General features: G+C 40.6%; 1 protein-coding gene across 2 annotated transcripts; it reads right to left on the reverse strand.

Moving 5' to 3' along the window:
• Positions 1-256: 256 nt before the first annotated feature.
• LOC145161611 (uncharacterized) lies at positions 257-3,137 on the reverse strand. 2 transcript variants are annotated; one of them, XM_079081168.1, is made up of 4 exons: positions 3,009-3,137; positions 2,091-2,142; positions 1,413-1,455; positions 257-835 (listed from the first exon to the last, which is right to left on the reverse strand). In XM_079081168.1, the coding sequence occupies exons 2-4, from the start codon at positions 2,116-2,118 to the stop codon at positions 346-348; spliced, it is 561 nt and encodes a 186-aa protein (XP_078937294.1). In that variant the 5' UTR covers positions 2,119-2,142; positions 3,009-3,137; the 3' UTR covers positions 257-345. The 2 variants fall into 2 exon arrangements, with proteins under 2 accessions (XP_078937294.1, XP_078937293.1); XM_079081167.1 differs by having other exon boundaries at positions 2,091-2,145; positions 3,009-3,136.
• Positions 3,138-12,927: the final 9,790 nt, after the last annotated feature.

Below are 12,927 nucleotides of genomic sequence, written 5' to 3' on the forward strand. Positions count from 1 at the left end.
TTTTAAATATACTATAAGAACAAAAATACCATCTCATCTTCATTATACTATCACTATGGCTACTACTTTTTTTTGTCATTATAGTACCTTTTACCTTATTAAGAGTTGATGTTCTACAAAATATATATCACAAAAATAAGTAACATGTTGAATCACAGAATTTTTCGACTTAACACAGGTCAATAGGTTTTTGCAGCATATGAGATCAATGTGCAATGTATTGTTAAAGTGATAATAATAAAGGACAAGCAACACATAAATAGGAACGATTCGACAGCTTTTTACGTTCTTAAATTCCAAATACATGCAATTCCATTTTCAATGAAAATTTGAATTTGAAATACATTACAAGGATGTCTTGGATTTCTTGTTGGCTTCCAAACATTTTGGAGAAACGAATTCATCCAAAAACAGCAACTTCATCTCACTCCAATCAAACGGGCGTTCATCGACTTGCATGCTTTCATTTTGGATACCTTGCCACCATCTGAAAGCCTCTCCTTCCTGTGGCAATGTACGGGCTACAAGTTCGGCTTTTTCAGCCTCTGAAAAAAAATAATAGCTAAAACATGTTTCTACTCTCTCTACCCAATTACAAAAAACATTTAGATCAAACTTGTCAGGGAAAGATGGTAGAAGATCAACTGGATTCAAAGAAGATGGCTTCAGATCTAAACGAAACTCAGGATCTGGCTCTCGGTTATATTTTTTCAAACCCTTTTCAATAGTTTCTACATAAGTGCCAAGACCTTCAAGCCTGTTTGACAAGGACTCAACAACACTCTTAATTTTATTTATATTGTTGACCAACCAAGCCCGAGTAGCGCTATCTACACTGAAAAATATAAACAAATGTACTTTAACTGTAGATGATGCATAAAAAGAGCAAGTGCAAAATAGAAAGATAGTTGATATCAAACCAACTCTGTCTCAAATTCAACACTTGTCAAAGTTTTTCCTGATTCAACTGTCTCAAAATAGAAAAGATAGTTGATATTAAACCCACTTTACAATTTTCTCCCTCACACAAACACAAAAAACTCAAGCAAATTCATTGATATTATAGATGGACCTTTGCAGTTAAAATGCAAATTTATGAAGATTGTTTAATAGTAAATTAATAATTATAAGAAATTAAAAAGATCATGAAATTTTTACTTAAAAAAAATTATTTCATGCATGTTTGAAATAGACCAAACATCGCTCATACATTTATTCAAATCGTTCACCAAAGTTAAAGTGGTACTGAAAAATATAAACAAATGTAAACTTTAGAATGCAAACCGATTAAATCCAAAATAATGGAAACTTTAGAGAATATAAAAATCTGTGAAACTTCTTTATCATTCTCTAATGCCCATATTTTTAAATTATTATCATTCAAAAAAGAATTAAAATATCCAGTAAGTAACCTGGATTCACAGTGTCCTTGATCCATGTCTTGTGTCACCTTCCCTGCATCAAAGAATTTAGATTCAGCATAACAAACAATTCCCAGTAAAAATCAATGTGCATCATTTCTGCAAATGGGTTATTTTTTCCAAACACAACTCTAAACTTGGAATAAAATATAAACTCATCCTAATAAAACCTTAAAACTTTGAACAAAAGTATTTAAACCTTATTCTTTCAATACTGTTTCTCTTTTTGAAACATATATATATATATATATATATATATATATATATATATATATATATAAAGAGAAAGAGAGAGAGAGAGAGAGAGAGAGAGAGAGAGAGTTCTATGTAACAACAACTTCATCAGTATAAAGCATCCGAAGAAGAAGAGAAATTAGCCAGATGTCAAAACTCTACACCAAGTCAGATTGATGACAAATCTAGGGTTTTGGCTGTTCCGTTCTCCATAGAAGAAGACAATACCGGTGCACAAGTTATTAACTAAGTGGTTAGCATCACCATGTGGAGATTCTAAATAACTTGTTCTGTGTGTTTATTTTAAACTATTTGACTTTGCATTCTAAAGATTCTAAATACAAGCATGATTTTTTTATATGATTCGTGTCTGTGTATCTAAAACTCTAATTGAACATATTTACAGTAACTTCTTGCAAAAGAATACATCCAAACCTGAGTCATTCTTCATTTCGCCATCCATCTGCAGTTTGTTGACTTTTGAACCCTGCTGCACAATAGAATTAGAAAGCTCGTCTTAATTAAGAGAACAAAAACCAAAGCCCAAAATCAATACAATTGCCTTGTGATATACATATGCATAAATAATTCACCAAATCCCAGATAAACTTGTCCAATCATTGTTAATCGATTTAAGCTATATTGATGCAGATTACATATGCTCATGGTATGAGTGTACAGATGTGCATAAACTGACGTACTCATACTTAAGTTGCTGTGGATGCCATCAAATGTTAAAGGTTTATCATTGGTTATTCAGAGATGCCTCTGGGTTGGAAATGGTAAAAACAAAAACAAAAACAAAAAAAAAACCACCAAGACGATTTATTTATTTCTTATAAATAAACTGCAAGAACAAACAAAATCCATAATAGCAGCAAACAGAATAAAACCAATCAAGAAAGTTAACAAATACCAAAAGTATGTTACCAAGAGATTATTTATTTATGTATTCCATCCAATTACTCGGCATATCCATGAATCAAACATATAAAACCATGGTGAAATCAAAAATTTTACATTAATATTCGACTTTTCGTATCCCCCTTCAAACCAAACCTAACCAAACTACGATGAAAATGAAAATGAAACAACTTTGTAAAGGCATAAAAATAATTTTTCGATCAATTTGAAACATCTTTATGCCTAAATTTGATGCAAAATAAATAGACTTAGTTTATTCAGAGTCGATGAATCATTGAAACTTATATCAGAAAGAAAAAGAAACACAGAAAACAAACCCTAGAAAATAACTAAACAAAACCATTGTCCTCGAATCGGGATCGGGATCCGTATCATAAATCACACAGTAATGAAATTAGTAGACTCGGAAGATTAGGTTTTCACGATTACCGTTATTAAGTGAAGCAATCGTCCCCTGATTTGCCGGCTTCTCCTCCGCCTCTACGCTGTACTCCAGCCCTAACGTGGAGATGAATCAATTTTTATACGCGTAAGCCGTAACATCAAACCCTATCCACTGGGCCGAGGCCCATTGAACTGTGAAACAGATACCCAATCGACCAATCACATATATTCTTCGTCCCTTGTGAGTTTATATAAATCTTTCTTGATTTCTTGATTCTAAATAAATTATTTGATAAAACAAAAAAAATAATAATAAGTAGATTAATAAGTTAAAAAAATAATATTGAAAATGAAACATACAAAGTTAATTTGAAATTCTATCGATAAGTTTATCATTTTTATCTAAAATTTAAATCATTCTTCAAATTTAACTTTGGATAATTTGAGCAAAAAATCATTATATTGTCTGAGTTGACCCTAGGCCACAACGTTGAGCGCATGATGTAAAATTTCCAAAAAAATTAGGCATTGGATCATGTGGGCATTTGGCTAATATAAAATTTCCAAAAAAAAAAACATATAACTTTAACATTAAGAAGTTGGATTTGTCGACTTTAAATCTAAAAATTATTCATGTTATACCGCGATCGGTCCGTTGATTTTAGGGACCCGGTGCAAAATAAAAAAGAGGGCCCTAAATATATATTTATTTTTTACTTATAGCAAAAATTCATTAATTATTCCATAACTATTATAATATGAAGCAAAACAAAAGAACGATCATACAATAGATAATCTTAGATAACTACATGAATCGCGAGACTCTCCTAACATTCTTGGAAGCAAAATTGTTCACTAACTCTTCATAATCAATAGTCTCTAATATATCTTTCTCAACAGCTATTGTCGTCAATCCATTAAGTCTTTCTTATGACATTGTGGACCGTAGGTAGGACTTTAACAACTTTAGCTTTCAAAAACTTCTTTCTGCATATGCGACCGTTACAGGAATAGTCAATAAGATTCTGTAGGCAATAATTGCATTAGGAAAACAATCGACTTTTTTCATATACTTTAAAACGTCAATAGGGCTCGTAATTTCACTCGGTAAAAACATATCAATCAGCTTTAACTCCATATAAAGTTCATGAAAATCGATATCTGATTGTTCACCAGACTTAAGTGCAACTTCGAGACGGCTACAACATGACTTGAGATCTTTGTCATCAAATTCCTTCGATTTTTTTGGAAACAATAAACCAAAAATATTTTCATACTCTTTGTATTGTTGAAATCTTGTTTTAAGAGAAGCACTCGCATGATCAACAATATAAAAAAAGTAATTAACTTTAAAGTTCTCCTCGGCTGAAAATACAACATCTTATCACTTGAATTCTCATTAAATTGTTTCTTTTCTACTAACTGGCCGCTTTTGAGAGAATACCGGATCAATATTCATTTCAACAGAAAGTTCCTTCGCATCATCTCGGCTGAAAATACACACGAGTCGGAGCGGGTTTGGGTCGCGAATTAAGTGACCAACTCACCGAGTCGGAAGCTGGACTCGACGAGTTGGTGCTGGGATGAGAAAAACCCTAATCTTAGGGTTTGCACCCTATTTAAAGGACTTAATGTCCTCCCCTCAGCTCCCTTAGCCCCCTTTGAGATCCAGTAAACCCTAGCTCGTGTGTATAAGGCCATTGGAGGGAGATTGAAGCTTTGAGAGGTGTTCTAGTGGAAGAAACTTGAAGATCAAAAGGGTTTGCATCGAGAAAGTAGTGTAGATCCAGAATCTACTGCAGTGTTGGGCACATCTTGGAGGTAATGAGTTGTTACATTTCCTTTGTTGCTCCTAGATTTATTCTTGAATGAGATTTAGGGCCATTTTGGTATGATTGGGATCCACTTCGGGTTTGGAGTCCATATCTGAGGTTGCTACTTCAGATCTAGACTTGTATTGGTCCAGAAAGTCATAAAGCATTAGTTATTGAATTGTGGGTGAAGCTCTTTTGTCCAAAACCCAAGCCCTAGTGTGTTTTGGGCCTATATCTCCTTGGTTTCACGTAAAGTTTGCAACTTTATGTGAGGGTTAGACTGTAGAAGAGTGGATCTATGGATTGGAGCCCCTGCATGGCTCGAAAAGCCATTGTATGGGTTAAGAACTGGAGAGACTCGGCGAGTCACATGGGTGTACTCGACGAGTTGTATGAACATAAGCATGGACTCGGCAAGTTGGAAGAACAAATCGGCGAGTCAGTTGAAGATTGCCTTGGACTCGGCGAGTCTGTTCCTGGACTCGGCGAGTCTGGTCGTAGAACCCAACCCCTTTTGGTTAAAGCTTTGGATTAATGAGTCGGTTGGCGACTCAGTAAGTTGGTCAGGACGGAATTTCGAGATCGTTGGACTCGACGAGTCTTGGGGCGACTCGGCGAGTTGAGTCGTGTTATGGGAGTTTCTGAGTATAGGGACTCGACGAGTCGACGGGTTTACTCGGCGAGCAGAATCAACCAGGAAGATTGACTTTGACTGAGGACCTTGACTTTGACCAAGAGTTGACCAGTTTGACTTCCAAGGGTATTTTGGTAATTTTGGTATTTATGGAATTGGTTCTTTGGTAGTGTTCTGTGGTGAAGTTCGTGTCGGTGGTCGGAGCAGCTCGGTCTTATCTCTTCAGTCGGAAATTGCAGGTGAGTTATCCTCACTATATCAATAGGGTCTAAGGCACCAAGGCCGACCCTTTTAGTTGTTATCTTGGTTAAAATATGCTACATGTGGTTATGTTCTGTTAGATTGGTATCAGAATAGACAGTATGTTGTTATGCTCATGTGATCCGTTAGGATTGGTATGTTAGTGACCTGGTTAGGTCGATGCCTTGGTCATGAGAGATTGCTATGATCGATGATCTGTGAGATAGCTATATCTGATATCTGTACTTGTACTGTTGATGTGCTTATTGATCTGTTAGGTCGGCGTCCTGGTAATTGGGACAGTATTATGTCAGTAACCTGGTTAGGTCGGTATCTTGGTATAATGGAAGATGCTATGTTAGTGACCCGGTTTAGCTCGGTATCCTGGTATATAGGATGATGCTATGTTAGTGACCGGTTCGGTCGATAACCTGGAAATGATGATGCTATGCTTTATGATCTGCTAGATCGATTTGTTTGCCTATGGACTATTATGTGATTTCCTGTTATATGTAAACATGGTTATTTGCTTGATGTTGGGTTGAGGCGGTCCTGCTTTGTGCTGAAGGCCAACATACCCTACGAGCGGTCCGGATAGATTGTAGGCCCGTATGGCGATCCAGTCATACTGAAGGCTCAGATAGATCCAGATAGACTGAAGGCCCGGTGTGGGCGGTCCAGTCATACTATAGACTCAGAGAGTGGACCAGGTGAACTGAAGGCCTATTGAGGGCAGACCAGTCACGCTGCAGACTTTAGAGGCATGGCTGTTATGTATTGTGATACAATATGTTATGATTATGGTTGTATGTGGTTGGTATTTTGGGGGTAACTCACTAAGCTTTCGGGCTTACAGTTCGGTGTTTTGTTTCAGGTACTTTAGGAGATCGTGGCAAGGCGAAGGCCTGATCGTACCGCTCCTCATGTTTTATGATTTATGTGATATGGTTCTGGGGAATACTCTGATGTTTAAACTATTTTGAAAACAAATGTATGAACTTAATGGTTTTTGAATGAATTAAAATGTTTTAATTTGGCTCAAATTTTATGGTCGTTACAAGTTGGTATCAGAGCCTTGGTTTGAGTGAATTGGAGGAACATTCGTGTGAATCCAGTCTCAAATCAAGGAGGGATTTACAAAATGGTTTTCAAAAGGTTTTCGAAATAAGTAAAGGAGGATGCAGAGGGTACGATCAGCCAGAGCCAATAAGTAGACCCCAAAATACCACACAAGTTATTTGATTATGTGATATGATAGAACAGCATGCTAGTACTAGGCTAGGGATCTCCAGGAATTGCATGATAGAATTGCCTGATTTCATGATGCCTATTAGCCTAGGGTTTTCCTTATATGAGATTGACATCCTTACTGTAGTTGTTTAGTGTATGCATCACGGCTGTGCATAATCAAGATCTTATAGCCTGAGAATGTTTGATTCGACCTTAGGGTAGAATTGGATATTCGAAAGTTTATCGGGTCCAGCGTTATGTGTGGCTAGTATACACTAATGTTGCAGGGTCGGTGGAAGTTTCATGGATTGGGTGGGCAGTGAGGGGCCGGGAGGCCAGATATGAGATGTTTAGCATTCCTCTAGGAGTGAGGATTTAATCGCTCGCTACATTTATGTATATTGTTAGGGCGTTGTGATGATACTTGAGACAAATATGGGTAGGTGTGGAAGGTAGTATGGGCCCGTACTACTGAAAGCATAGGACCCATACGCGTGGCAAGGAAGTCACAACCCCTAGGGTTGGGTTTTGAAGTTTTTTCCCTGTCATTATAAAGGTTATTAGAGATCTTTTGGTGTATTGCCAGAATGGTGGTCACGAGACGTCTTGTGACCGGATCCAGGTTAGGATCGGGAGCTGGCAGTCAGGATAGGCCAGCATTGTCAGAAGATAGTGTCAGGGAGATCCTCCGGGAGGAGACGATTGAGATTGTTTGGGGATAAATTCCGAAGATGGTTGGGTCTTTCAAAGACCGTTATGGTTGAGTATTTTGTCGAGCGTCATGCAGACATTGCCGCCGGTTGCCGCGGCAGCTTTAGCAGCTGTAACGACGGTAGGGAGAGGAACTGGACGAGCCTTCTAGGACCGGGACTTGTTATTGGTGCATAATCTGATGAGCAGAATGATACAGTTATCTGGGAGAAGGAAGATGACCTGTACTCGTTATATTTATGCGGGTTGATCGGGAGAGTCTAGCTTGTGGGTTTATAGATTTGAGGCTCGGGGGTTTACTCGAGGTCGGGTTATGGGTCGTGGGAACTCGGGAAAGGAGTGATGATTATGTTCAGCTGGGGTTTTGCAGCTGGAAGTGAAATGGTTGATTGATGAATTGGACCGTCGTTTGGTAGGGCAAGGATTGCACCCTCTCAGTTTCCGAGCTCGAATGAGTGAGCAGGCTTGTGACCCCAGGATCAGGTGTATTCCAGCTCGGGGTCAGTTGGTTACAGGAATATGCAACATTAATTCAGCGCCGGTGAGCTCAGGACGGTCGGCGTGGCATAAGTGTTGTGAGGTCCAGTTTTCCTTGGATCTCTTGTATCGGATGGAAAGGACTGTTTGTGCGATCTATTGCACTTTTGGGACTGTAGACTATGTCTTGGGAGTGGTTTATAGCCTGGTTTAGGGTAGAGGTTGTTTCAGCTGTGGGCGTTTGAGTTAGTGAGTAAGTCAGGGTGTGAACCCTGAAGAGAATGATTTCTAAAGCCCGAAAGCGGGAAGCTTGTTTGGACACCTTTGGAAAAGGGGTTTTATGTGGGAGGACTACAGATGGAGTCCCACAAAAGGGGTATTCATCATGGTCAGGATTCAGTGGTTAGCAACCATTAGTGGTTGACAGATTAAAAGCGCCAAGAGAAGTAACTCGTTGCCGAGGTATTAGTTGGAGCATCTATATGGTGGTCTTCAGGAAGTGAGTATGGAGTCATTCACGTATTAGTGGCTGTCGGTTTCACTGGTATTCAGGAAGTGATCATTTGATTCTTAGAAGTTTGTGATGAGTCGGGTCTAGCTAACAATGGAACACGAGTGGGAAAGAGTTGGTTGTCATCGGATAAATCGTTGGGAAGTGAGGAGGATTGAGAATCCTCCAATCTTCATGTATTATGAAGGCTTAGTTGAATCTAAGTGGGGGAGTGTTACCATGAGATGCTAAAGTGGAAAGGTTTTGAAACGGGGATAAGTTTCACAACCCGACAGGAAGAACGGAGGCTCTATTAGCTGCTTAGTTGAGGGTTGTGTTGTTTGGGGGTCGGCAAAACTACCCAGCATAAGAACATGTCTTTTGGATGCTCAATAGTAGAATTTGGGTAACCATGTTGGGGTCCTAGTCAAGAATCAAGTTTAGTTCGAGTTTTTGGTCGAGGGTGTGCTCGACTTTGAGGGTTTTGGATTGACGTATTGAGGGTTTTGCTAGATGCCAGGGCTCAGCAGTGCATTCAGCACGGGAGTGTGGGTTATTTAGCGTGTATGGTAGACACGCGAGCCAGGGAACAGACCTCGGATTTCCGAGAAGGTGGATGATCGACTGAAGGCCTGGTAGGGCGGTCCAGTCATGCTGAAGGCTTTGTTTATGTTTGTAGTTCGGGTATTGAGTAGGCTGCTACGCTTTAGCACTCAATAGGTCTGTTCCACGTTTTGAGCATGCTGCTAGAGTAGGCTGAGGACTCCGGTGTATCTTGGTTGATCTGAAGTTGTTATTAGTGGTCGGGCGGAGTTCAAAGGATCTTGGTGATCTCAACAGTTCGGAGTGTCTCCAAGGTTTCATCTTCTTGGATCGGGTAATACTCCAGTTGGGGACAGAGATTGGATTCGAATGGGTGTTTTAATTAAAATGTTGGATCTAACAGTGTTTTAGCCGAGAATATGGTAATAGACACAGGGGGGCAGGGAATCGGCCATGGTTTTCAGAGAAAATGATTGATTGTTGTGAGGCCTAGGGTTAGGCCGGAATCCGAGAATATGGAATGGAGCTGGAGTTCGGAACCCCAAGAAGGCAAGAACAATATGCATGGGAGAGATTTCTGGAAAGAATGGTTCAGGGTGATGTACGAAAATTTTGAGCGGTCCGGATAGACTGAAGGTCGGTGGGCGTACCATTCAGGCCGAAGGCTCGAAGAACGGTCCAGACATGCTGAAGGTTCTGAGGGTGGTCCAGATAGGCTGAAGGCTTGGTAAGGCGGTCCAGTCATGCTGAAGACCCTGTGTATGTGTGTGTGTGTGTTAGCCAATCGGTATGTGGAGAATGAGTGAGTATGTCGTCATGCGATGGCAATCGATAAGGTCTGGCCCCAAGTATTGATTAGGATGATGAAGTTAGCTAAAGGCCGTGTGTGGGCCTTGTTAGTTACGATCAGATTTAGAGCATATGGGAGTTAGAGAGTAGCAGTTTCTCTACATGGGTAGCATAGAGTGGAGTTTTAGCGATGTGGCACTTGTTGGTGTGATAAGGGTTGTCGAGTAGACTTCCTTGAAGAATGAAGGAGAAAGGTATGTAGCTCCGGGAAGGAGTGTTGGACATCTGAAAGGAAAGCAGTAGTGTAAATGGATGAGCGAAAGTATTTCAGTTATTGATACTGAGCACTGAGATTGTACCAATTATGTGGAAGCACATCCGGGTGGGATGTCCGTTGAGGTTGTGGAATGGTTAGCGATGATGTTGAATCAGAAGAGCTCGGAAGTGATGTAAGGGTAAGTCCTTGGGTTCCAATTTAGGGTTGTGGTCATGAGTTATGTAGGTGGTGATGTTCCATCCTAGGGATGGCTGGACCCATCGTTGGGGTGCCTGGTTTTCCGGCCTGAGATTGTTTGGGCCAGGTACGATGTGTGTATGCGTTATAGATGGGTATTCATGAGGGTTGCTCAGAAGCTGTGGAATGTCTATCATGTCAGCGCGGTAAGGGATTTAATCCAGGGAGGAAACGGGATGATTTTTCATCAATGCAAGTTAATAGAGGTGGCGCCAGATTGGCGAGAGATAGCGGGATAATACTGGGTCAAGACCCGGTGGTTTAGAATGGTATCCAGTTTTCGCAGGTCGCGAATGAAGGCGTAAGACGGAAGTAAGGTAGTGTCTTCTGGTGGCACTTACGAATGAGTGTTGTTATCAGAAAAAGGAAGCCGGTGGCCAGCTGGAAGCCGTTATCAGGACCCTGCAAGGAAAGAGATGGATTTTAGGGATTCGATAGCAGTGTTTGAAGGAATCTGGGTCGGTTTGAGATCAGTGGATGCTTTGTGGGAATATCATCCGGAAGTTTGTGTTGTCGCAGGCTTCGAGGACGAAGCCTAATTTAAGTGGGGGAGAGTTCTAACATCCCGAATTTCAGGAGTACGACTTAAGAGTTTAAAGTGTAATTTCAAAGAAGGGACTCGACGAGTAGGTACGCTTACTCGCCGACTCGGAGCGGGTTTGGGTCACGAATTAAGTGACCAACTCAGTCGGAAGCTGGACTCGATGAGTTGGTGTTGGGATGAGAAAAACCTTAATCTTAGAGTTTGCACCCTATTTAAAGGACTTAATGTCCTCCCCTCAACTCCCTTAGCCCCCTTTGAGATCCAGTAAACCCTAGCTCGTGTGTATAAGGCCATTGGAGGGAGATTGAAGCTTTAAGAGGTGTTATAGTGGAAGAAACTTGAAGATCAAAAGGGTTTGCATCAAGAAAGTAGTGTAGATCCAGAATCTACTACAGTGTTGGGCACATCTTGGAGGTAATGAGCTGTTACATTTCCTTTGTTGCTCCTAGATTTATTCTTGAATGAGATTTGGGGCCATTTTGGTATGATTGGGATCCACTTCGGGTTTGGAGTCCAGATCTGAGGTTGCTACTTCAGATCTAGACTTGTATTGGTCCAAAAAGTCATAAAGCATCAGTTATTGAATTGTGGGTGAAGCCCTTTTGTCCAAAACCCAACCCCTAGTGTGTTTTGGGCCTATATCTCCTTGGTTTCACGTAAAGTTTGCAACTTTATGTGAGGGTTAGACTGTAGAAGAGTGGATCTATGGATTGGAGCCCCTGCATGGCTCGAAAAGCCATTGTATGGGTTAAGAACTGGAGAGACTCGGCGAGTCACATGGGTGTACTCGACGAGTTGTATGAACATAAGCATGGACTCGGCGAGTTGGAAGAACAACTCGGCGAGTCAGTTGAAGATTGCCTTGGACTCGGCGAGTCTGTTCCTGGACTCGGCGAGTCTGGTCGCAGAACCCAACCCCTTTTGGTTAAAGCTTTGGATTAATGAGTCGGTTGGCAACTCAGTGAGTTGGTCAGGACGGAATTTCGAGATCGTTGGACTCGACGAATCTTGGGGCGACTCGGCGAGTTGAGTCGTGTTATGGGAGTTTCTGAGTATAGGGACTCGACGAGTCGACGGGTTGACTCGGCGAGCAGAATCAACCAGGAAGATTGACTTTGACTGAGGACCTTGACTTTGACCAAGAGGTGACCAGTTTGACTTCCAAGGGTATTTTGGTAATTTTGGTATTTATGGAATTGGTTCTTTGGTAGTGTTCTGTGGTGAAGTTCGTGTCGGTGGTCAGAGCAGCTCGGTCTTATCTCTTCCGTCGGCAATTGCATAATAACTAATAATAAAATCTATGGAATTGGTTCTTTGATAACCTGGAAATGATGATGCTATGCTTTATGATCTGCTAGATCGATTTGTTTGCCTATGGACTATTATGTGATTTCCTGTTATATGTAAACATGGTTATTTGCTTGATGTTGGGTTGAGGCGGTCCTGCTTTGTGCTGAAGGCCAACATACCCTACGAGCGGTCCGGATAGATTGTAGGCCCGTATGACGATCCAGTCATACTGAAGGCTCAGATAGATCCAGATAGACTGAAGGCCCGGTGTGGGCGGTCCAGTCATACTATAGACTCAGAGAGTGGACCAGGTGAACTGAAGGCCTGTTGAGGGCGGACCAGTCACGCTGCAGACTTTAGAGGCATGGCTGTTATGTATTGTGATACAATATGTTATGATTATGGTTGTATGTGGTTGGTATTTTGGGGGTAACTCACTAAGCTTTCGGGCTTACAGTTCGGTGTTTTGTTTCAGGTACTTTAGGAGATCATGGCAAGGCGAAGGCGTGATCGTACCGCTCCTCATGTTTTATGATTTATGTTATATGGTTCTGGGGAATACTCTGATGTTTAAACTATTTTGAAAACAAATGTATGAACTTAATGGTTTTTGAATGAATTAAAATGTTTTAATTTGTCTCGAATTTTATGGCCGTTACAATGCACAAAAGTTAAATGTATAAAATAG

The sequence above is a fragment of the Lactuca virosa genome, chromosome 2 (genome assembly GCF_052849685.1).
Source record: "Lactuca virosa cultivar CGN04683 chromosome 2, Lactuca_virosa_CGN04683_v6, whole genome shotgun sequence".
NCBI classification, from domain to species: domain Eukaryota; kingdom Viridiplantae; phylum Streptophyta; class Magnoliopsida; order Asterales; family Asteraceae; genus Lactuca; species Lactuca virosa.

Excerpts from the sequence above, each read along its gene's own strand:
- LOC145161611 (XM_079081168.1), bottom strand. The coding sequence starts at position 2,118 with ATGGATGGCGAAATGAAGAATGACTCAG. Across the intron at positions 1,456-2,090 it reads CGAAATGAAGAATGACTCAG|GGAAGGTGACACAAGACATG; the intron begins GTTTGGATGTAT and ends TCTTTGATGCAG. Across the intron at positions 836-1,412 it reads CAAGGACACTGTGAATCCAG|TGTAGATAGCGCTACTCGGG; the intron begins GTTACTTACTGG and ends TATATTTTTCAG.